The following is a 25639-nucleotide window of genomic DNA, read 5'->3' as shown; positions in this document are numbered from 1 at the left end:
GATGGGTGAGGTTACAAGTACACTTTGCCACCTGGGCCGGGTAGTAGAACCTGCTGTTCGGGACCCAAATCAAGCAGAACTGCCAACCGAGCTCTCTGACCAGATGGGACCACTGGCTTTAGCTCTGCAGAAGGGCAGAGCCACTAGCTAGGATCTTTATTTAGGCCCCACAGCAAGCAGGAATATGATTTACCAAGACCCGAGTATTGCTTTCTATAAACCCCAATCATGTTAGGTTTATAATAGTCATGCAGTAGACATGAACCTCTGGTGGTTCAGAGGGTAAAGTGTCTGCCTGCAATGCGGGAGACCTGGGTTTCATTCCTGGGTCAGGAAGATCCCCTGGAGAAGGAAATGGCAACCCACTTCAGTACTCTTGCCTAGAAAATTCCATGAACGGAGGAGCTTCTTAGGCTACAGTCCATGAGTCACACACGACTGAACAACTTTGACAGGAGCTATGAACCATGTAGCTTTTGCAGATGTCAGAAGGAGACCAAACCAATCTTAAAGGAAATCAGTCCTGAATATTCATTGGAAAGACTGATGCTGAGGCTGAAGCTTCAATACTTTGGCCACCTGATGCGAAGAGCCGACTCTTTGGAAAAGACCCTGATGCAGGGAAAGATTGAGGGCAGGAGGAGAAGGGGGCAACAGACAATGAGATGGCTGGATGGCATCACCAACTCAATGGACCTGTGTTTCAGCAAACTCCAGGAGATAGTGAAGGAGAGGGAAGCAGGTGTGCTGCAGTCCAAGGGGTCGCAAAGTCAGACACGACTGAATGACTGTACAACATAACCCATACATCCTTAAATCTTTCCATGTGGCATTAATCTATGTTATCTTTTCATTTCTCAGGAATGAATATTCCTTCCAACTTTCTATTTTACCATGAGAAACTTTAGTTTCAGAACTTTCTACTTGGCTGAGCGCTGAAGAATTGATGCTTTTGAACTGTGGTGTTGGAGAAGACTCTTGAGAGTCCCTTGGACTGCAAGGAGATCCAACCAGTCCATTCTGAAGGAGATCAGCCCTGGGATTTCTTTGGAAGGAATGATGCTAAAGCTGAAACTCCAGTACTTTGGCCACCTCATGCAAAGAGTTGACTCATTGGAAAAGACTCTGATGCTGGGAGGGATTGGGGGCAAGAGGAGAAGGGGATGACAGAGGATGAGATGGCTGGATGGCATCACTGACTCGATGGATGTGAGTCTCGGTGAACTCCAGGAGTTGGGGTTGGACAGGGAGGCCTGGTGTGCTGCGATTCATGGGGTTGCAAAGAGTCGGACACGACTGAGCGACTGATCTGATCTGAAGATATCATTGTTATTTCATAGATAAGAACTATGGTTTAAAGAACCAGTTAAGCAACTACTGTGGCTGTCCTGATTATACATTTAGGAACTTGGGTAATGACTTCCCAGTGACCCCCTGGATTGAGTGGACTCACTGTTAGATGGACATTACCTTACATCATACACTCCACTCTACCAGGGACCATGACAGTGCTTTGGGCCCCCAGGTTCCAGCATCAACTCAGATCTTATATCAACAAATTTCCTGCCTGATTCTATTTTTTAAAATGCTGAAGAAAGTTCCAGGACAAACAGGACACAAGGTCTTCAAAACCGTGGCTTTTCAGTCCTGACATGCTGCAGGCCAAGGCTGGACACCCTAATCTTCTTTACCTGACCCATTTCTTAGGGCTGAACTAGATGTTGCCTGAGGCTCTCCTTCGTTACTGAAGTCTGAAGAGTCACCACCGCTCATCCCTGCAGAACGAAATAAAAGTCCTTTACAATCTCAGTCTGTGTCCTAGGACCAATACAGCATGGAATTCTTTAACAGGAAATTTGGAAAAGGGAAGCTTGTATAAGAGGGTTAAGGATAATTCTCCCACCAGGCGCCCCCCTCCAACCCCTGGGGCTCCATCTGACCTGGTGGTCAAGGTTGCTCCAGGAACCACCCCCAAGGCTGAAAGTGGGCACAACTTTGCTGTGGAAGGCACTCCCTTTCGTCACTAGCTTTGACCTTTTCCTCTTGTCTGCACAAATTAACATTCCTGCTTTCACTCTGTTTCTTATCCAGAGAGACCATGGAAGCAACAATTTCAACATCAGAGCCTCCATCAGCTGGGCCCTCAATGAGCACCCCTCCAACCTGGGAACCGCTTTATCCTTTTATGTGAGTGAAGAATAAACTTGTATTGCACTTATGACATTGAACTTCTAGAGGCCTACCTGTTACATCAATTAGCTCAGCTCATTTAATTTAAAATGAATAATATGAATTATTGAAAACACCTAGAAACTTATCATTTTATTTTCAAGGGTATAGCCAAAAAGCTAAATGAAGCTTTTGTAGCCAAAAAAGGTATTTGTTACATCAAGAATTTTTAATTGTTCTTACATCTTTTCCTATTGCTTCTCCTGCAGCTTGATGTGTTTCTGATATCTGTAGGATCTAGGAAGCAAAGGAAAATAAAATCAGTAATCTGTAACTAAAAGAGTAGTAAATCTTGTGATTACTCACATTGTAGACAGGACATGGGCTATAAAAATGCAATGATGGTCATTTCTGTTTCTCCCCATCTAAAGGAAAGTGATCACTACCAAATGGAGTGAAGATCCCTTATCCTTTAGCCCTGATTGCAAAATCAAAGAAGTTTTGAAAACCAACATTTTTTGTTCCATAGGCTTGCAGCTAACTAATTTGCCAATGAATCTGGACTTCAGCTGCCAGGAGTCCAATAAAATATCACAATTGATGTGAATTCACACAATTTGTTACAGGAACATTAATATGGTATATTTAATCATGGGATTCTGTACTGGGGTGTTTTGTAACATATAGGGTGTACAAACACACTGTCCTTCTAAAATAGTAAAACATTGCTATTTTATATCTGGCTGTAAAGATTTTGTTTTAATGTTTAATTTTTTTGGAGTCTAGTTGCTTTACAATGTTGTGTTAAAGATTTTGAATAAAGGATTGCAAATGTTTGCTAAGAGTCCAAGTTGTTGGTTTTGCATCTTCTGGTAACTTTCTCTATGTGATGTGTAAAAGATCCTTAAATGTTTATATGCTGGAGTCTCCTCAACTGGGAAATGAGGGAACCAGTTTTCTGAGCTACCTTTTAGAATAGGTTGTTATAAACATAAAAGGATATTTTATTGGAGAAAATATTTTCAGATATTATATAGACCAATGCCATGTTGGGGGGGGGGGGTCATCTGCCAAAAGCTATAAATGAAATTTGATGGTAATAACCAGAAGCTTTTGCTTCTGTCAATACTTGGGGAGTATGGCTAGAAGCTTCTGAGTTTTGAATAGACAAGTAATGAATCAAGCAAAGGCAGGCTACTTCACTTTGCTCTCTGCAAACAGCAGGTGGGCAGAGGCAGAAATCACTGTATAACCTAATACTTTGTGGGGGAATACATCTGAGAGCACTCAGTAAAATGACCGTGCCATTCAACTAGAGCCATTTTGTTCATCTGAATTTATAATGGTTTCTTTGCAATTTTCAGAATAGTCACAGGAGTAAATGCAGAGGATGGGCTCTGAAGGGCCACTGAACTATTTGGCTGCAGAGTGTGCTCAGAGTAAATTGCACTAGAAAACTCCTGCTGTCTGGAGCCCAGGGATGGCAGTCCTTACCCTCATCAGGATCACTTCTCAGAGCTGAGCTCTGTGTTCCCCAGGGCGCCTCGTCCTCGCTGGACTCTAAAGACTCTTCACGCCTTATCACTGCAGAATGGAGAAAATGTCCCTTGAAGTTCTCAGTGTGTGACAAAGGTACCAATATAGGAAAAAACCTGGGAAGCTCTGAAAACCAAGGCCTAGAATGTACCTTGATCAGACCATCATGATCTGTCTTTTATATTCATATGATCTGTAGGCCTGTATTTTATTCCTTTACATTGCCTGCACCTGAAAAAACTTTACTCCCAGGGGTCTTCACTGCTTTGTATTGGCCCTTTATCATCATCTTCTTCTCCTTTAAAATATTTAGCTGTGCTAGGTCTTCATTCAGAGAAGGCGATGGCATCCCACTCCAGTACTCTTGCCTGGAAAATCCCATGGACAGAGGAGCCTGGTAGGCGGCAGTCCATGGGGTCGCTGAGAGTCGGACACGACTGAGCGACATCACTTTCGCTTTTCACTTTCATGCATTGGAGAAGGAAATGGCAACCCACTCCAGTGTTCTTGCCTGGAGAATCCCCGGGACAGGGGAGCCTGGTGGGCTGCCGTCTATGGGGTCGTACAAAGTCAGACACGACTGAAGAGACTTAGTAGCAGCTTAGCAGCAGCAGGTCTTCATTGCAGCTTGCAGAATCTTTAGGTGAGGTCTGCAGCTTGCAGAATCTTTAGGTGAGGTCTTTGAACTCTTAGCTGTGGCGTGTGGGATCTAGCTCCCTGACCAGGGATTGAACCCAGTCCCCCTGCATTGGGACCATGGAGTCTTAGCCACCGGACCATCAGGGAAGTCCCAGCCCTTCAACTTCTTACACCACAGTCTTTCTTTTTTCCTGGCCCATTATAGATTTGTTGTTGCTGTTTTGGTGTCTATGTCTGTATTTATTTTTAGTGTTGCTTCTCTCCCAGGGCAGTCTTGAAGAGACCAAGTCTGGTCTTGAAGAAGGTGGATCTCCCACTTGGCTATTCCAGCCAGACTACTTAAACAGACTCCTTTCCCCCCCGCACCCATCCCCCTCCCGCCATCTAAAACTCCTTGCAATGTTTACTTGACAAGAAATAAAAATTCTATGGTTTTTGAGTCCTTGACTTTTTCAGGTTTATTTCAGTAACTAGCCTAACTGATGAATACAAAAGCTAAATATGAACCATCTTAAATAAGAGCAAGTTTATATTTTACTTTAAAGGGTATAGCAAAGAATTAGAATGGGTCAGTTAACACTGCTCCTTTACAACAGTGGTGAGATTTTATTTGCTCTTACCTCTTTGCCAAACTCTTTTTCTGGATGTGGTTGTTTTTCTGAAGTTCCTGGGTTCTATCTTAATTGGGGTATTTTGGCTTCCCACGTGGCTCAGTAGTAAAGTATCCGCCTGCCAAGGAGGACACTCGGGTTCGATCCCTTGGACAGGAAGATTCCCTGAAGGAGGAAATGGCAATCCACTCCAATATTCTTGCCTGGGAAATCCCATGGACAGAGGAGCCTGCCAGGCTTCAATCCATCGGGTCTCAAAGAGTCAGACAGGACTTAGTAACTGAACAACACGGTCTCTATCAAGTAAGAGGAAGAAACAGTTATCTGTTCCCCAAAGTCTTATAATTTCTATGAAAACTTGCCAGGCAAATGGGCTTGCAATGGTAACAATGGTTTTTTTTTGTTTTTGTTTTTTTTTAAATTAGGTGTCAGTTGCTTACAATGCTGTGATAGTTTCTGCTGTACAGGTAAGTGAATCAGCTATATGTATATGCATATCCTCTTCTTGACACCCACCCCCCCATCCCACCCCTCTAGGTCACCAGCAAGCACTGAGCTGAGTTCCCTGTGCTATACAGCAGCTTCCCACTAGCTGTCTAGTTCACATGCAGCAGGGTGTCCATGTAGCTCTCCTGCAGATTCCTGCAGCCCTGGTCTTGCTCTCCCCATTCCTTACCAGCCACTCTTCTTGGTGTTGGTGTGGAGGGTTCTGGGAACTCGTCTCCATCACTGGATTCTGCAGAGTCCTCACTGCTGATCACTGCACAGAGTAACAACCCCCCTTAGGATCTCAGGGTGGAGCCCACGCAGCAGGAAACTCCAGAATGAGAGCACCGGGGAGACCTAGAAGCTAAGTTAATTCAAGGCACGTGGTCTGTGCTTGACTGTGGGTGAACTGCAGGTTGCTCCCGGTCCTGCATGAAAGGTGATGACGCTCACACGCAGTGGGCGGCTCCGCCCATCCTGCCCGAACTCCCCTCCCCCACCCTCCTGCTACCCCTCACCCCCACCCTAGATCTACCTTTGACCCTCTACTCCATTCTACCTCTTTCTTTCATTCTCATTTTACCTCTTCACTTTCCTCCTGGCTTTGCCCATTTTCCCTACTTACACCTCTCTTTCTGGGAACTGTATCTCTTTATGCCTCGCTCTGTCTTCATTTTTTTTCTTTTCCATCTCCTCTCATGAATATCTTGGCTCTCTGATCTTTCCCTTTTCTTTATCTTCTACCCCCCTACTTTCCTCTCTTACTTTGGAAATAGTCTCCTGGTCATCAATACTTACAACCCACCATCTTCTGATATTTTTCTGGTCCCTGAGGAACCTCTTCCGCTAAACTCACAGCACAGAGTGCTGGTTCTCTGCCCTTCCTTCCTCTGCCCAAGGCCACCTGGACTGGCTGGCTTGACCCTGATGCCCCAGCCTCTTGCCTGGTTCCCTTGATCCCTGCTCCACATTCTTTCTGTCAGCCTTACCTATTATGTCAGACACCTGGTCAGTCCTTGTTTGGGCTTGCAGTTGAACTTCTGAGTTAAAAAATGGCTTTTCCTTCTTTATATCCTCTAGATGGACAGAACAGGAATTGATCTGTAGTCCATGGTTGGATGGCTTTGCTCCTGGATCAAATTTTAATGAATGAAGAATTTTAATTTGTCTCCCCCAAAAGGAGTGAGCACCATTCCCTAGCATTAAGAAGTCTTCTCCCTGTAATTGCACTGCCGGGAGTGGGGGGATCCAACCCACCCTTCTCCTTCCTGCTGCTCACTCTGTCCCTTCCTGTGTGTGTGTGTGTGTGTGTTTTAAAACCTTATTTCAACATATTTATACTTATAGAAATATACTCATATCGCTTAATAGAATGCAATTTAACTTGGCCTATGCCATCTGAACCAAAAAACTTGGTACATGGTTTGCTTAAAAAAGAAAGAAAACAAATTTGCAATCTGGTTTATTTTTATCAATTACAAATGTATATAAAAGATCCTCTATCAAATGCTGCTAAAACAAAGAGCATGAACCTTGACAAATTAAACTTTACTTTGTCTCTGAAAAATAGCACATATTGAACTGAAAAAGTTTATAAAATTGGTGCAACAAAACATGTAATGTTGTAATGTTTCAAGGCCAGTTCACAAAGTTCAATAACTGATGGACGTTGACAAGGGTGAGGTGATCCTCTGTGTACATATGAAAATATAAAAGCTATCTGATCTAGTTAATATTACAGATAGATCCCAAATCTACTCAAACCAAGATTCAGATAATGTCTTAAATCTGAATAAACACTATCAGTCCAGTTCATCTGCTGAGATCAAAAAGGAAAATCTACACAGTAGCTGTTTTTCTGATTTGTGCAAAAAAAGAAAATGAAGTTTCTTCCCCCAGCTTTTCAGTCTAGAGCTGAAACTACAAGAAAGGTATTCCTTCTATTGTCTACGTTCCTGGGATGACATGGGATGACTCAAGCTTAAATCTGAACTAGTACTCATATACAAAAGAGTCCCTGAAATATAAGACCACTTTGAAAGTGACTTTAGACTTTAGAAGTGAGTCTAGAGGAACAAAGGAAGGGACAGGGAATCCACAAAACCTCTTCCCCAAACGGATTCCGTGTTTTCCTTTGTTCCTCCCTCAGCTCTGGGCTTTTCGCGTTTGTCTTTCCTTTCCTGGGGAGAATCTTATTTTTATCTGAGGGGTTACAGGGCCCTTTGGATCACTGAGAACACCTTATCTTTCTCAGTGGTGGTAGGAACAAAGCCCCTGTGCTTCCATTCTGATGACTGCCTCCTCAAACGGGACAGTGTCTCCCTTTCTCTCCTTCCTCTCTGCTTGGTCCACATTGCTCTTTACTCATCCTCTCTCTGTGGAGCTCTCTTTGGGTGCTCCCCCCATTTCCCCCCTATTTTTTTGGTATTCATTTTTCTTTGTATTTTTATTTATGCATGCTCTTTTCTCTACATTTTAAGTCAGTGTCCCACAGGGCCCAGCAGGGTCTAGAGTTGAGGCAAAGAAGGTGCCTAGAATGAGATGGTCCTCACATCTCATAAGAAGGGGTCTCCCTGCCTCATCCGAGGCCTGGCCCTGCTGTCCTCTACCTAGCTGCTTAGCTTATCCACTCTCTATTATACTTCCTACCCTTCGCTTCTTAATTATTGACACGACTGGTGTATGCCTCTTCTATACCAATTTTGTCTTTCTACGTTTTCTTCATCTCAAGCATTCTAATCATCACCAAAGGCTTCACCTGTGCCATTGTCCAAAACACCAAGTCCCTCCACTTGCCTGTTCCCCTCCACACTTGTCAAGCCCAGTCAGTCAGTCTTACCTGCTGGTTCAGACTCTTGGGCACATTGTTCATTTGCTTGTTGGCTTTCTAGAGCACCATTTTGGTCGCTGGTTCTATCTTTCATCTTCGCATTCATCTGCTGTGTTTCACTGAGGTGATCCGAGAGTCCATTTTCACGCGGGGTCATACCTAAATCATGTTTTGATTCATCAAATTTTTTTTTTCCTCTTACATCCATCAGCATCCAACAGGAAGCTATAAACCACTCTAAGCTTTTAAAGCAGAGGGAATTTAATCCAGGGATTGGCTACACAGCTCATGGAAGAGCACAGAAGACCAAGGGGAAGAATGTGACAACATAAAGAAGATTCAACAGGAAGCTACGAGAGGGATAGAGGATGAGATCACGGGCTGAGGTTGATGGGCAGGCAGAGGCTGGACCATGATTTGCCTGCTTCGTGGAAGGTGCAGTCAAGGCTGAGCTGTGGTTGGAGGCAGTGATGGAGAAACACCCGGCTCCTCCCTTACTCCCACTCTCCTGCCAGGGTCTCCATGCTAGGAACCCAGCAGGGAGTCAGCAGCAAGGGGAGCTGACAAACAAGTCTGCAGGGGCCAGTGGCCAGAGACAGAGGGCCGAGCAGAGCAGGGGAGGGGAAGGACTGAATCCCTGGGCAAACCACCCAGGACCAGCACACACGCCCTTCCTCCATGGCAACCATCTCTGGTCCTCACTGATTCCATCAACCCCTCCCACTCTGTCCCTTCCAGCCTCAATAATGTATGAACACATAGACATATTTTATAGTGCAATTTTTTTCATTTAGTGCTACTTTTGTAAACAAATTAATTAATGTAAAATGTGATTTAAAATTATTTCCCAAAGTTTTAATATAGACTGTGGGCCCTGGTGCCTATTCTGTGCCACATCCTCAGGATTGGGAGCCTCCCCTGGGGGTGAGGGGGATGTGAGACACAGCTCTCCTCTCATCTGGGCATGTCAGCCCTTCTTCTTGGGTAAGACTCTTGGACAGCTGCACTAGTAGATGAACAGCTAAGAGTATGGATTCATGCATGTTGTGTTTTTTTTATATTCTTAAATGTTAATTTTTTGAATAAATGTCACTTATAATTATAACTTTTTAATAAATGTATAACTTTTTAATAAATGTATAACTATGCTTTCAGTAATCACTTGAAAAGTTTTTTTTTCTTTTATAAAAATGTAATAATAACTTAGAACATCCCTCCTTAAATAATCTATCCCAACTGGAAGCTATATAATAAGGGCTTTCCACGGTGTGAAAAGTTCCCTGAGACTCTTCTACATTACTAATTTTCAAAGGAAACTCATGGAAGAAAGACATGAAATTTATTATAGGCTAGTGTGCCCTATGGGTGGGGAGACTGTGCCTTCCAATTTATCTTTCTGGGTCAGGAGTAGGTGTTGCTTTTATCACTGGAATGGTCACTGTAATGGTTAAAAGCTTAAACTCTGGCACCAGACACAAACAACGATGCTGATTAAATGTAGTAATAATAACAAACGCATGGGCACACTGACGCAGCCTCAGGCAAGCTTGTGGCTGCTTTATATGACGTAACTTGCTTAAAATCCTCACCCTCTGAAGTAGCTACTATTACCATGTCCATTTTACAGACAGTGAAACTGAGGAACAATGAGGAACAATGAGTGACCACTACCCCAACATCTCGAAGCAGAATCTGAAGCCAGGCTGCGGGCGCCTGAATTCCTGCTTTGACGCTGCACACAGCGGCACTCAATTCTGATTCTCAGCTGGGTTAACTTGTACAAATAACCAAACTCTCTAAGCTGATTCTTTCTTGTCTGAAAAATGAGGATGTTATATACCTCATTTTGGGATTTTTGAGGCAGTTAAATAAACTATTGTCTGTATCACTATTTGGAATATTGTGACTGATCGGAAAAACGAAATCATTATGGTTAATGTCTTAAACTGATATTAATCTTATTAATTTAGTATCATTATTAAGAGTGTTATAGATTAATGGAGGTCAAGTGTTGTAAATAGTGGTTACTGGTTGTAAAAATACCAAAACATGTTTCTTGGAGGCCTGTCTGGTGTTTGGAGGGCAGCTCCTGGTCTCTGTCCCAGGTATGATGGGAGAGGGTTTGTATGGGAGTCATGTGGTGTCCATGGTCCATGTGAGGGACTAGCAGAGGAAGAACCCTTCCCCCCGAGGATCACCCATCATCTGCTTCTCCCTCCCACCTTCTGCCCGCTGCCCCCCCACCCCCACCCCGTCACTCTGGTTGAAGCACTGGCCTCTGCTGGATGTGACATCAAAGCAGTGAGGTCGCTGCCAGACCAAGCAGGACAGAGCAGAACACTGCAAAGCCAGGCGGCTAGGCCAAATGTCCAGGCCCAGAGCCTTCAGGGATTGGCAGCAAGTGTGTTTAAGGAGTGGAAGGAGTGGCCCTCCCAGGCAACTCAGAGAACTAAGACTCTGTTGTCTAAATCCTTGGAGAAAATGCAGATGCAAAGACTGACAATTCTGTGCAGTCAGTAACACAAAGAAGCAGGCTCCATAGCACATCCCCAAATGGGAAAAGACACCAAAACATCACACAACAGTCTCCAGGAACAGACCATCATGAGACAAGGGAACTGCCTGTGAAGAGGAGGTCGGGCTGGAATGACCGCCAGTTCCTAGGGGGCAGAAAGGAAAAGTTTATTTCAGAAACTGGAGTATTAGCTATGCTATTCTTCCCTTATCCCTTTTTAGTCTTGATAAAGATGAAGTTGAAGATTGGTGGCTCAGACAGTAAAGCGTCTGCCTGCAATGCAGGAGGCCTGGGTTCGATCCCTGGGTCAGGAAGATCCCCTGGAGAAGGAAATGGCAACCCACTCCAGTACTCTTGCCTCGAAAATTCCATGGACTGAGGAGCCTGGTAGGCTACAGTCTATGGGGTCGCAAAGAGTCTGACAGGACTGAGTGACTTCACTTTCTTTCTTTTTCTTTCTTCTCCAGATGTCTAGATGGAGACCATCTGGACCATCTGGGAAATTCCAACTAACAGGTGTGTCAGATCCTAGAGACTGGGATCAGCTTCACCTCTGGTTGAAAGTGCCTCAGACAGGCCATCTCCTTATGTGACCTCCACCAGCCATTCAGTGACTAGCAATGGTTTATCTTGACTCCTATAGCCAGAGTGAACCTGCCTTGGTCCCCAGAGCTATCCATGACTAGTGACCTTCCTGCAAAGTCCTGGAGTCTCTTCCCCACCCTCTGTTCCTCCACTCCCTCCCTGTACAGGATCTGTTTAATCTGTTCTGTTGGCCTCCCCATGAGGATTCAATGTCTGATTCTCCTCCACTTTCCCCAGCCCTTGTTTTCTTTTTTTCTGTATCTTTCCGTCTTTATGTATTTCCCTATCTCCCAGGTGGTACTAGTGGTAAAAAAATAAACAAAAAACAAAAAAACCCACTGGCCAGTGCAGGAGACATGAGACTTGGGTTCAATCCTTGGATTGAGAAGATCCCCTGGGGTAGGAAGTAGCTACCTTTTTATTCTCCCCTTTCTCTCAAACACCCACATCCACTCCTCCGCATCTCTACCACTTCCTTACCTCTGAATCTATATGACTGCCTTTTTCCTTGAATATTCTGCTCTTGAACAACCTCCCCCACATTTAAATCAGTCCTTTCTTCTGCCATCATGAAGGGCCTCCTCTTTGACATTGACCTTGGGCCCATAGTGCTTAGCACTATGTGAAGCACAATGTGAAGCACACCTTCACATTGATCTTCTTCTATAGGATTCTTTCTAAATCACAATGACTTCCAGGCAGTCCTTCTGATTAAATCTGGCTAATGACACCCTGGGTTCCTCTTTCTTTGTCTTGGTATTTGGGGCAACAGCCTTTTGTCACAGCCAGTCCTCGAGGACTCAGCCTCTGGTTAGATGCTCATACAAACACCCCTCCCTGCCTTCTCCGTGGTCCTTCAACATTTCTTCCTTGATTCCCAACCTTTGCTCAGGACTCGGACCTCCACCTCCCCTTCTCCTTTTCCTCTTTGCGCTTGGTCTCAATCACCTTGCTCAAGACTCAGTTGGATGGCAGGCCTGTTTTGTCCATTACTTTCTTCATAATTAATTCTCTCTTGGATCACTGAAGAGAGGGAGAGAGAAGACAATTAGAGATCTCCACTAGAGACCAGGAACATCATCTCAAAATTGCACATTTAGAAATTTCCAGCTCTTGGGTCACTCAGAGATTAGTGGATCCCAACCTTCATGATAAAGTTCCCCCATCATCCTTGGACAGAAAAGAGAAACCCGAGCAAGGGAGCAGTTATGTTCTCTGCACAGAAATGAGCCACTTGAATGTAAGGATTAAAGAGTCGTGGGAACATCCTGAGGCTGTGGGTTATGTATAATAAACGTCACACCGTGAGGACGACACATGTTTACATAGCTAAGGGAAGTGAAATGTGTGTATTGAACTGTTCAAACTGTAAGAAAGAAACAGATTTCCTCTGGAGAAGGGCTAGGATCCTAGGGAGATCTGTGTGTATAAAAGAGAAAGCCCCAAAGCTTTAAAGATGGTGCTAGATAAGAGGAAAGTTGGGTTCATTGGGTCCTGGGGGAAGAGTGGATTGCAAAGAGACAAACCAGAAGATACGGGAGGATCTCTAGACACCTCCCTGGGGGTGCCCCAGATCCCAAGACACAAGAAAGACACTCTGAAGCTGCAAGCAGGGAGTGCCTATTACAGCGCAGCAGGACGTCCCCATGACTCCTGGACCAGGGACCCATGAGGCTGCTAACAAGAACAGGACGCCAGCCCAGAGCCCCTGCATGTAGAAAGTGAAAAGTGAAAGTGAAGTCGCTCAGTCGTGTCTGATTCTTTGTGACCCCATGGACTGCAGCCCACCAGGTTTCTCAGTCCATGGGATTTTCTAGGCAAGACTATTGGAGTGGGTTGCCATTTCCTCCTCCAGGAGATCTTCTCGTCCCAGGGATTGAACCTGGGTTTCCCGCATTGTAGGCGGATGCTTTTACTGTCTGAGCCAGATGACCTGGCAAATGTTGGAAGAAGGAAGTAAACCAGGGATCCTAGAGGGTAGGTCTCTGCTGTGAATCCAGGGAAGGGATGGTAAGCCTGGGCTGCCCCAGGGCTAATGGCAGGGGCTCCTCCTGGGGCAATGCCTGTAGTATCTCTTTACTGTCAAATTGCTTACCTTTAGATTTAAGACCTTTCAAGATCTTTTTTTCAAACACGTCCCTCTTGAGTCAGCTCCCCCAGTCTGCTTCTCACTCTGAGTGACACCCCTTGACCGTGTCCTTTTCCAGAAACTCTAGAACTCTTCTTACTCTGTGCCTGTTCCCATAGCACCCTCTCTCCTAGGTTCATAGAGTCGTTTTTCCTGTGAAATCTCCATCACTCTTGGGAAGTCTTAGTTGAGACCAAATTTTTCGTGTGAAGTCAAAACAAAAAAATCTTGGCAGGACATCTTCCTTACATAGTACCAGGTATAAGCAATGCTTTCTCAGGAAAAAGTGGTGAACCAAAGCTTTAGTTTTGTGTAGCATCAAAAATAGACTGGTAGAGCAGTAGGTTTTATGGTATTTAAGCAACGTTTGTTTTACTCCTTTGTGGAGCAAGTTAAATAAAACCATTTCTTCTTAAGGGCAAATTTGATCTTGAGTTAACATTCAGTTAATTACTTTGAAAATCCGATGAAGGTGAACTCTTGTCTGTGTTACTAGGCCAATCCTGGGTTTAAGGTTAAAAAAATGACATGTGACTGGTAAATTGTGTGTAGACAGGATGGGACTCTCTATGGACTATTCTTGGGTCTTCCTTCAGAGCGGTGACTCTTGTCTCTCATGGGGTCCCTGAAAGTTATAACTATAGAGTTGTTGAATTTTTGATGCCCATAGACATGGCGCTGCTACTCCAGGATGGATCCTGCACCCACAGCTAAGCTTAAACTGGGTAGTAGTCAACTGTGTGGACTACTGTGTAGACCACTGCTGGCCTTTCATTTGTCCTTCTATCTAAATCGGATGGCACTGTGGCTCTGGTCCTCCTGTGAGTCTAAGTGCCTAGTTAAGCAGGCCTCCAGGTGGGTGTTGTACCATAGCCATTATAACATGAGCTCTGAGAAGACTTAGGGTATGCGTGTTTTTTTACCTGATACATCCCCACTGCTCAGCACTAATTATGACACGTGATGGGAGCTCATTATATACTTGTTGATCAAAATTGACCTTGAACATCAAAAGGTAGATAATAAGATAATTACCGTTTTCGAAGCTTTTATAAATGATATTTAAATCAGGATATTCCTGCATGTTGACCTCACTGAACACAGCTTCCAGAAGCGACGGGTTAAACGTCTTCTCCAGCTCACTGAGAACATTGTACACCACTCTTGGTACAGGGACCAGGTTTCTACAAGAATCTTGACAGTCCTTAAAAACATTGAATGGGAAAAATAGAAATACAGACTTGCACGTTACAAGAGAGCCCTAGAAAGAGATTTCAAGTTAATGTATTCCAATTTCCATAAATAGGTATCTTTTCACATAGAGGTTTAGCATTTCTGTATATTTGTATGTCTACTAAGCGAAACAATAAATCCTCTCTTCTTAAAACAATCCATTTGTGAATCTGATCTCCTCACCCTAACTTACATTAGATGTAAGAAGGCACAATTCTGAAGATTAAAAGTGGGTTCAAAGTTAATGAATATGTAGCTAAGAGCCTGGTCAACTCTTTGAGGAATAGACTTGGCAGGTGACGAGCCACTGTTCTGTTGACTGGACAACTCCTGCCCCTTCACCAATCCTGACTTGGCCTGGGAGAGCTCAAGGAAGCCAGGGGACAGTGCTCCATTTTGTGAACTTGGCCACAGTTTGAAAGCATATCTGTAGGTCAAACTGAGACTTGCATCTCTGTAACTCCAGAAACACCTATTGCTAAAATTAACTCAAATTCCAAGACTCAAGAATACCAGAAAAAAAGAAAACTGAAAACTGTTGGAGAAAGAATATCCTGCATCTACTCCCAAATTTGCTCTCACACGACATTGTCTCAGTGGGTTTTAATGTTTTCAGATCTAACTATTTAAATTGATATTCATTGAAAAGAAATGCTCTGTAAATTATGATTTTTATCAAATCAATAAATTAAATTTATTCATCAGTTCATTGACATTAATTTAATTTATGCTGTCTTGTGTGCATTCCTACAAGGTAGTAAATATTTGTGGAGAACACCCACTGCAGATCCAGCCTGTCTCCAATGTTATTCACCCTGACTCCTGTGTTCACTGCAAGTACCACCCCTTCAGTTAGAGACAGGACTGCCTCCAGGGATGCCTGTTTCTGCTCTCTCTTCCCTTTCTGCCTTTTAGGATCACTTGCATCACTACTTGGAAATGTCCCCCTCTCACTGGAGACTCTTCAGATGGCTAGTCATACCCTGATATTTGGGTCTAGGATGTGAAAGTTAACCTAGTTTCAGGCCAGTTTACCAGATTGTGATGTGATAAACTTCACTTACTTCATACATTTTACTGGTGATGAGTTCGTTGTCATGTAGGCCTTCAAAGAAAGGAAATGTCTTTTTTATCGCATTTGAAATCTGCACCTTGTGTCTTTTGAAGTGCTTGAATACAGTCTCAAAGAAGAGCCTGTTGTCCATGTTCTGATTTTCTGAGGACATCCTAGGGAGGAAGGATACCATGTGAAAACAGTCATCCAGATTATGAGATGCTTATGGAAGCTGTAAGATTTTGCATATAAAGGACAGGTTGCAAAGAACAAACACATGTAAGATAACTCATCCTGAGTAGAGACCAGTTATATATATATCACATACCTGGTACACTATTTTAATAATTTTTTTTTTAATTGTAACAAAACCCAAATAGAGTAAACAAAAAAGTGAAAAACAATGAAATAAAAATGTAACCTTGAAAATGTTTCTTTATTAACTAAGAGAAAATAAACCACAGAAAGATAAAAAATAGTATCTCCTCTCTGCATAGAGCTGTTAAGAGAAACACCATCCTACAGATGACCAACTGGCCCATGAAAGGCTGCTCAACATGGCTAATTATTAGAGAAATGCAAATCAAAACTATAATGAGGTACCTCCTTACACTGGTCAGGGTGGCCACTGTTAAAAATGTCTACAAATACCAAATGCTGAAGAGGGTGTGGAGGAAAGGTAAACCTTCTACACTGTTGGTGGGAATGTAAGTTGGTGCAACCACTATGGAAAACAACATGGAGCTTCCTTAAAAAACTAAAAACAGAGTTGTCACGTGATCCGGCAATCCCACTCCTGGTCATACCCAGACGTAACCACAGCTCAAAAAGATACATGCACCCCATGTTCACAGCAGCACTGTTCACAACAGCCAAGGTGTGGAAAAATCCTAGATGTCCATCGACAGAGGGATAAAGAAGATGTGGTACTTAGATACAATGGAATACTACTTAGTCATGAAGAGAACGACAATACCATTTGCAGCAGCATGGATAGACCTAGAGATTATCATATTAAGTGAAGTAAGTCAGAAAGAGAAAGACAAACATCATATGATATCACTTATATGTAAAATCTAAAATACAGCATAAATGAACTTATTTACAAAACAGAAGCAGACTCACAGACATAGAGAGCAGACTTGTAGTGGCCAAGGGGAAGGAGGGGTGGGGGAAGGATTGATTGAGAGTTTTGGATTAGCAGATGCAAACAGTTACATATAGAATGGATAAGCAAAAAGGTCCTACTTTATAGCACATGGAACTGTATTCAATATCCTGTGATAAATCATAATAGAAAAGAATATGAAAAACAATATATGTATGTATAACTGAATCATGACCACAGCATTGGAAATAAACTATACTTTAATTAACATGCTTTTTAAATTAAAAAAAAGAGAAATTTAATCCTATGTTATAAACTGGTTCATAAATGATAAGATGTTTTAATAATAATATAATAAGGTATAAATTGGGAATTTCACAAGAATATCAATCATTTCTCCTGGGACTTCTACTATGTGCTAATATAAATTTCTCTGTGCTATTGCTATATGAAGTCAATGTTTTTAGACATCTCAATTTTAAAAATAGCAGTTCTTTCCTAGCAGTTTTTTCCTTCAAAACTTAATTTTAAACCTGAGTCTATAATTTGGTTCTTAGTTGTTATATAGGTCTGATATTTATGTTTAATCAACATTTCGCATTTTTAAATGTTATGAAGACCCATTTTAAATGTTAGCTTTCTTAGTCAAATCAAAAGAGAATTATTGTCACTTACTAGTACCCAAAAATCATCAGGGAAAAGTAATGTCACATTACTGTGTTGAATTTTTCATGAAAAAATTTCTACTTAAAGATCTCAGATTGAAGAGAAACACTTATCTTATCTTTTATTAAGCCCCCACTAAAATTTTAATAACGGGGTTGGATTCACAATGACAAGGAGAATGGCAGGAGGCAATGAGCAGATGAGAGATTTCTACCAAAATCTGTAAGATGAAAAGTGGCCAGAGGATTGCTAATCACTGTTTAAGGTGGAGTATGCTCCCAGAGGTCAGGAAAGCAGCCAGTATGTCCTGCAGAACCCTGGTGGGGCAGTGGAGATCCCAAGGGAGATATGGTGTGGAAAGCTGATGTGTTATTTGAAAAATGAGGAAGAGGAACAGCACACCCTATACCCCTCAGCTTGCATCCTGAGCACTTGTACCCAGACAGCCTCTCAGAGGGAAGCAGCACTGTCCTTTCTGTCCCCATATGTTAATTTTATCTGTTACTTGACTTAATATACATGAAAATAATACATCACATGTGCTTTGTGTCTGACCTCTGCTCGTCATCCATATTGTTGGATGAATAGAAGTTTGTTCCTCTTATTGTTGAGGATATTTTATTGTGTGGATCTAGCACAATCTGTTCATTCACTTTCTTTCCAAAAGACATTTTGAGTTGATTCCAGTCTGAAACTAGAATGAATAAAGCTGCTGTTCTTGTACAGATCTTTTGGTAGCAAGTTGTTTTAATTTCTTTTGGGTCAATGATTAGAAGTGAAATTGTTGAGTCATTGTGTAAGACTATGTTTAATCATTTAAAAAAACTACCAAACTGTTTTTTAACATCTGTTATAAATGGCCTTTCTGATTTAGCCATCCTAGTATGTGTGATGTGGTATCTCATTTCAGTATTAACTTCTATTTAAAATGACTAATAATGTTGAGCACACATTCATATGGTTAGCAATTCATTGGCAAGTTATACATCTTCCTTTGTGGAGTGGCAAAGCCTTTGGCCCATTATCCATTTATATTACTGGGTGTCTTCCACTTACTCATGCATAGGAATTTGTTATATGCTATGGGTAGAAGTGTTTCAGCTGATCTATGTATTGTGAACATTTTCTCCCAAGTCTGTGGCTTGAATTTCATTCTCTTAACCATGTCTTCTGATGCAGAGAACGTTTTAATTTTTATGATCCAGTCTATCAGTGTGTGTGTGTGTGTGTGTGTGTGTGTGGTTAGTGACTTACATGTACTATCTAGGAAATCTCTGCCTACCCCAAGTTAATAAAAATTCAGAAAGCAATTTATAGTATAAGCATGGGTCTGTTTCTGGATTTTTCTATTCTAGACTGTTTCTGGATTTCTATTCTATATCATTGACCTGTATGCGGATCAAGAAGCAACAATTAGAATTGGACATGGAACAATGGATTGGTTCCAAATTGGGAAAGGAGTACATCCAGGCTGTATGTTGTCACCCTGATTATTTAACTTATATGCAGAATACATCATGTGCAATCCTGGGCTGGATGAAGCACAAGCTGGAATTGAGAATTCTGGGAGAAAAATCAATAACTTCAGATATGCAGATGACACCACCCTTATGGCAGAAAATGAAGAGGAACTAAAGAGCCTCTTGATGAGGGTGAAAGAGGAGAGTGAAAAAGCTGGCTTAAAACTCGACATTCAAAAAACAAAGATCATGGCATCTGGTCCCATCACTTCATGGCAAATAGATGGGGAAACATGGAAACAGTGGCAGACTTTATATTTTGGGGGCTCCAAAATCACTGCAAATGGTGACTGCAGCCATGAAATTAAAAGATGCTTGCTCCTTGGAAGAAAAACTATGATCAACGTAGACAGCAAATTAAAAAGCAGAGACATTACTTTGCAGATAAAAGTCTGTACAGTCAAAGCTATGATTTTTCCAGTAGTCATATATAGATGTGAGAGTTGGAGCATCAAGAAGGCTGAGCACTGAAGAAATGATGCTTTTGAACTGTGGTGTTGGAGAAGACTCTTGAGTCCCTTGGCCTGCAAGGAGATCAACCCAGTCAATCCTAAAGGAAATCAGTACTAAATATTCATTGGAAGGACTCACGGTGAAGCTCTAATACTTTGGCCACCTGATGCAAAGAGCTGACTCACAGGAAAATACTCTGATGCTGGGAAAGACTGAAGGCAAAAGAAGGGGGCAGTAGAGAATGAGATGGTTAGATAGCATTACCGACTCAATTGACATGATGAATTTGAGCAAACTGGAAGACAGTGAAGGATAGAGGAGCCTGGCATGCTGAAACCCCTGGGGTCACAAAGAATTGGACACCACTTAGCGACAGAACAACAATAGTTATAAAATAGGTAACTCCTGAGGATATAACCTACAGCAGCATAGTGACTACAGATAACAATACTGTATTGCATATTTGAACGTTGCTAGGAGAGTAGACGGAGAAGGCAATGGCACCCACTCCAGTACTCTTGCCTGGAAAATCCCATGGATGGAGGAGCCTGGTAGGCTGCGGTCCATGGGGTTGCTGGGAGTCGGGCACGACTGAAGCGACTTAGCAGCAGCAGCAGGAAAGTAGAACTTAGAAGTTCCCATCACAATAAAAAATTTTGTGACTAAGCATAGTGATGAATGTTAACAGACTTATTGTGATAATTATTTTGCAATATATACAAATGTATACAAAATATTCAGTCTTTATGTTGTACACCTGGAACTGTTATAATAATATATGTCAATTTTACCTCAACTGAAAATGAAGTTAAAGATCTTGAGAGGGGAAGATTAGATTATTTCGGATTATTTAGATGAGCCCAAAATATTCACAGGAATCTTTATAAGGATAAGAAGAAGGCAGAAAAGTTAGTCAGAAGAAGATTTGGTGATGCTATGGTGATGTTATTTGGTGATGCCATTGGCTTCTGAGCCAATGAATGCAGGGAGACTCTAGAAGCCAAAAAAGGCAAGAAAAAGAGTCCCTCCTAGAGTCTGAAGTAGAGCCAATGATTATAAAGGTGAAAAATCTCTAATATTTTTAATATTAAAGTGAATAAAAATGAAAAATACTTAAGAGCATATACAATATAGTCTTTCATGAAAAATGAGAATACAAATTATATACTTAGGAAAATGAATTATATATGTAAATCCATAGAAGATCTTAAAGTTATACCCACAACTCTAAAAGGATTAGGGTTGAAAGCTTCAATAACTGTTCTCTGCATCTATGTGTTTGTTTTTGTTTGATTTGGTTTGTTCATTTATTTTAGTTTTTTTCATTTGTTTTTTTTTTTTTTATATCCCACATATGAATGAAATCATACGGTATTTGTGTTTCTCCATCTGACTTGTTTCACTTGGCATAATATGCTCAAAGTCCATCCATGTTGTCATGGATGGCAAAGTTTCATCCTTTCATGACTGAATAGTATTCCATTGTATATGTATGCTACATCTTTATGCGTTTATTTATTAATGAGAACTTTGTTTCATATCTTGACTGTTGTAAATAATGCTTCAGTGAACATATGAAGTGGTTAATATTACTTTTAAAATGTCTTTTTTAATTCTTCAGATAAATAAGTACAATTGGAATAGCTGGATCATATGATAGTTCAATTCTTAATTTTTTAAGGAGTCTTAATACTGTTTTCCACAGTGGCTGCACCAGTTCATATTCCTATCAACAGTATAGTGTTCCCTTTTATCTACATCCTCTCTACTCTTGTTATTTCTGCCCTTTTCAATAATAGTCATTCTAACAGGTGTGAGTCGACATCTCATTGTAGTTTTAATTTGCATTTCCCCAACGATTAGTGATTTTGAACACTTATTTTTTTTTTGTATGTCTGTTGGCGATCTTTATGCCCTCTTTGGAAAAAATGTCTATTTAGTTCTGCCCAATTTTTAATCAGGTTGTTTGTTTTTGTTGTATGATTGTATGAGTTCTTTATGCATTTCACCCCTTATTAGATATATGATTTGCAAATATTTTCTCTGCTTGATGGACTCATTTTCATTTTGTCGATGGCTTCCCCTGCTGTGCAGAAACTTTTTAGTTTGATGCAGCCCCATTTGTTTATTTTTGCTTTTGTTTCCCTTGCCTGAGGGAACATATCCAGAAAGGTATTGCTAAAACCAATGTCAAAAAGTGTACTGCCTCTTTTGGCCTAGAAGTTGTGTGCTTTCTGGTCTTGCATTCAAGTCTTTAACCCACTTTGGTTTTTGTGTATGGTGTGAGATAGTGGGATTTATTCCAGGAATGCAAGAATGGTTCAATATCCACAAATCAATCAAAGTGATACATCATATTAACAAAATGAGAGACAAAAAATCATATGATTATCTGAATAGACACAGAAAAGCATTTGAGAAGACAACACCCATTTATGACAAAAATTCTCAATAAAATGTGTATAAAAGGAATGTTCCTCGACATAATAAAGGCTATGCATGTCAAACCCACAGCTAATATCATATTCAAAGGTGAAAAACTGAAAGCTAGCCCTCTAAGATTAGGAACAAGACAAGGATGCCCCCTCTTGCTGCTCTTATTCAACATAGTACTGGAAATCATAGCTAGATTGATTAAGTAAGAAAAAGAAACAAAAGTCCTCCAAATTGGAAAGGAAGAAGTAAAACCATCACTATTTGCATCTGACATAGTTTTATATATAGAAAACCCTAAAGACATCACCAAAAAAATGACTGGAAATAAGCAAATACAGTAAAGTTGCAGGGCATAAAATCAATATACAAAAATCTGTTGTATTTCTGTACACTAACAATGAGCTAGTAGAAAGAGAAATTAAGAAGACAATCCCATTTGTATCCAACAAAAACAGCAAAATACCTGGGAATAAAGGTAACAAAAGAGATAGAAGACCCGTACACTGAAAACTAAAAGATATTGCTGAAAGTGAAGACAGACAGATATTTTGTGTTTGATTACCTAAGGCAATCCCCAGATTTCAGTGCAATCCCTATCAAAATCCCAATCACATTTTTTATAGAAATAGAACAAAAATCCTGAAATCTATGTGGAACCACAGAAGATCCAGAAGAGTCAAAGTAATCCTGAGAAAAACAGCAAAGCTGGAGATATTACAAGCCCTGATTTCAAATTTATTGCAAAGCCATATTAATCAAAACAGCAGAAAAACAGACACATATACCAATGGCATAAAATTGAGAAGCCAGAAATAAACCCACACATATATGGACAGTTAAGACTATGCCAAAGCCTTTGACTGTGTGGATCACAATAAACTGTGGAAAATTCTGAAACAGATGGGCATGCCAGACCACATGACCTGCCTCTTGAGAAACCTGTATGCAGGTCAGGAAGCAACAGTTAGAACTGGACATGGAACAACAGATTGGTTCCAAATAGGAAAAGGAGTATGTCAAGGCTGTATATTGTCACCCTGCTTATTTAATTTCTATGCAGAGTACATCATGAGAAATGCTGGGCTGGATGAAGCACAAGCTGGAATCAAGATTGCCAGGAGAAATATCAATAACCTCAGATATGCAGACGACACCACCCTTATGGCAGAAAGTGAAGAGGAACTCAAAAGCCTCTTGATGAAAGTGAAAGAGGAGAGTGAAAAAGTTAGCTTAAAGCTCAACATTCAGAAAATGAAGATCATGGCATCCGGTCCCATCACTTCATGGGAAATAGATGGGGAAACAGTGGAAACAGTGTCAGACTTTATTTTTCTGGGCTCCAAAATCACTGCAGATGGTGATTGCAGCCATAGAATTAAAAGACGCTTACTCCTTGGAAGGAAAATTATGACCAACCTAGGTAGCATATTAAAAAACAGAGATATTACTTTGCCAACAAAGGTCCGTCTAGTCAAGGCTATGGTTTTTCCAGTGGTCATGTATGGATGTGAGAGTTGGACTGTGAAGAAAGCTGAGCACCGAAGAATTGATGCTTTTGAACTGTGGTGTTGGAGAAGACTCTTGAGAGTCCCTTGGACTGCAAGGAGATCCAACCAGTCCATTCTGAAGGAGATCAGTCCCGGGTGTTCATTGGAAGGACTAATGTTGAAGCTGAAACTCCAATAGTTGGCCACCTCATGTGAAGAGTTGACTCATTGGAAAAGACCCTGATGCTGGGAGGGATTGGGGACAGGAGGAGAAGGGGACAACAGAGGATGAGATGGCTGGATGGCATCACCGACTCGATGGACATGAGTTTGGGTAAACTCCAAGAGCTGGTGATGGATGGGGAGCCCTGGCGTGCTGCGATTCATGGGGTTGCAAAGAGTCGGACATGACTGAGCGACTGAACTGAACTGAACTTGCAATAAAGGATCAAAGAACATACAGTGGAGAAAGTATAGCTGCTATAATAAATAGTGTTGGGAAAACTGGACAGACACATGCAAAAGAATGTGTCTTGAATGAGACTTTTCCCCTCTATATTCTTATCACATTGTTTGAAACTTTATGAATCAGAATGTACAATGTATTTCTTTTGTATTAAAAGAACAGAAAATTAAATAGATGAAGCAATGTTATTTCTGAACTGATTACTAAAGATAGGATTTTCCTTGTAGAGGAAACCTAGTCCAGAACAGAATATCAAAGCAAAAATAAAAACACTCAGCCTGGGCTAGCCTTGTGCAGTCTTGCGTCTTTCTCTTCCTTTTACTTTCTTTGCTCAAGATTGCTGGAGGACGATCCCAAGCCCCCAGCCAGAGGTGGAAATAGCATCAGAGCTGATGGAGACCCCGTCCACCGGACAGGCATGGGACCACACCACCCAGGGCTTCAAAATAAGTCAGGGGTTTACCCGAATTTCGTGTTTTCTAAACTACCTTCTTTGAAATGACCTATGTCAAGGTAGGGGTGACCTGAGAGAAACAAGAGTGCTACAGGGTCACAAGAAAATAAAATCTTCCTGCAAAGGCTCATAAAGGACAAAGGTGCCTTCAGGCAGATGGGCCAGCGGAGCAGTAGTTGCAAAACAAGCAGTCCTGTGTGTTGTGGCAGCAGGACTCAACCAGCAGGCGCCCTGCTGCAGTTTGAAATCCCATCTCCTCGTCACACACTCCTGTCCACCCTTATACGGCAGGTGAAGGTTCCCCTACACCAGGTGGAAAGCAAAGGTTCAGTGCAGAGTCCAAAGACAGCACTGAACAGCAGCGTGCCACAAGGAAAGGCGGAAGGAAGTGGGAGAAAGACTGACCTGGTGCTGAGCTCTCTACCCTCTCCAGCCATTTTCCCGCCCAGTCTGGCCTGGGCCTGAACTTGGCCTCCGATTCTTCCAGTCTCCCCAGCCCCAGTCTCCCCAGTCGGGGCTCTGAGAGGCCGCCGGAGCCCTGAGCCCCGAGCAGGAAGTCAGCTCTGGGTCTAATCCAGGGCTGGCGGCTCCGCCCTTGGAGGGGAAAAGAGAAGTGAAAGTACTTTCCAGTGAGCTGCACTTGGCAGACACCGGCTCCCTCCCTCCACCCGCAGCTCCCTGATGCTTCCAGCCATCAAAACTTGTGGTCCCAGGGACGAAAGACAAGGAGTGACACTCAGGGCCTGGAGGGCCAAGGGAGGTGCAGGGTCAGCCCCCAGGGGTCCACCTGTTTGTGCAAAGACAGCAATGGTATCTGTGTGACCCTGAGAGAGTCATTTCCTAGGCAGGTTGATAGGAAATCTAGGGGTCCCCAAGGAGAGAGGGGTCTCCAAATGGAGGAAATAACCTGCAAGTGTCAGACATTTTTATCTCTCTTAAGCGGCAGGAGGAAACAAACTAGCAATATTTTTTTCCTTCTCTATACAAATTTAAAGGGAGGTTTCTCTTAAAATACTGTGTTGCCATAATGACACCTGGTTTCGCCTGATGTTAGCTATTCTTGAGCCTAGAGATAACCAATGCCTTTTTCTTATGGAAATGTTTGTCTTAAGCTATGCTAATGTACTATGCCTTTACCCCAAACTCTGTCTCCAAGTCGGTTCCGCCTCTTGGCCCAGAACCTACTTAACCAGTATGTTATACTCAGATATTGTTCCCCTAATCTATGTAAATGAAACTATTTGTATGGTGGTCTGCCCTTCT

The 25639-nt window shown here is 42.0% G+C and overlaps 1 protein-coding gene across 3 annotated transcripts; it reads right to left on the bottom strand.

Annotated features, from left to right (window-relative positions):
• Positions 1-1308: 1308 nt before the first annotated feature.
• On the bottom strand, positions 1309-24950 carry LOC102401027 (nuclear autoantigen Sp-100). Of its 3 annotated transcripts, XM_006047064.3 has the most exons (12): positions 24782-24949; positions 15797-15959; positions 14535-14703; positions 12320-12394; positions 10872-10931; positions 8281-8430; positions 6431-6571; positions 5632-5715; positions 4965-5120; positions 3664-3753; positions 2413-2466; positions 1309-1775 (listed from the first exon to the last, which is right to left on the bottom strand). In XM_006047064.3, the coding sequence occupies exons 1-12, from the start codon at positions 24811-24813 to the stop codon at positions 1678-1680; spliced, it is 1272 nt and encodes a 423-aa protein (XP_006047126.2). In that variant the 5' UTR covers positions 24814-24949; the 3' UTR covers positions 1309-1677. The 3 variants fall into 3 exon arrangements, with proteins under 3 accessions (XP_006047126.2, XP_044793876.1, XP_006047127.1); XM_044937941.1 differs by lacking the exon at positions 10872-10931 and having other exon boundaries at positions 24782-24950; XM_006047065.3 differs by lacking the exons at positions 1309-1775; positions 2413-2466; positions 3664-3753; positions 4965-5120 and adding an exon at positions 5204-5251 and having other exon boundaries at positions 24782-24950.
• Positions 24951-25639: the final 689 nt, after the last annotated feature.

Source organism: Bubalus bubalis, chromosome 2 (genome assembly GCF_019923935.1).
Source record: "Bubalus bubalis isolate 160015118507 breed Murrah chromosome 2, NDDB_SH_1, whole genome shotgun sequence".
NCBI classification, from domain to species: Eukaryota; Metazoa; Chordata; class Mammalia; order Artiodactyla; family Bovidae; genus Bubalus; species Bubalus bubalis.
The sequence above is the reverse complement of the archived record's forward strand: the minus strand, read 5'-3'. Positions and strand labels throughout refer to the sequence as shown.

What these genes read in the sequence shown, in the direction of transcription:
- LOC102401027 (XM_006047064.3), bottom strand. Translation starts at nt 24,813, where the DNA reads ATGGCTGGAGAGGGTAGAGAGCTCAGCACCAG. An exon ending in CCAAGAGTCTGAACCAGCAG is followed by an intron (nt 6,572 to 8,280) that starts GTAAGACTGACT and finishes AATTTGATCCAG; the next exon opens with GAGCAAAGCCATCCAACCAT. An exon ending in AAAAAGAGTTTGGCAAAGAG is followed by an intron (nt 3,754 to 4,964) that starts GTAAGAGCAAAT and finishes TCCATTCTGCAG; the next exon opens with TGATAAGGCGTGAAGAGTCT.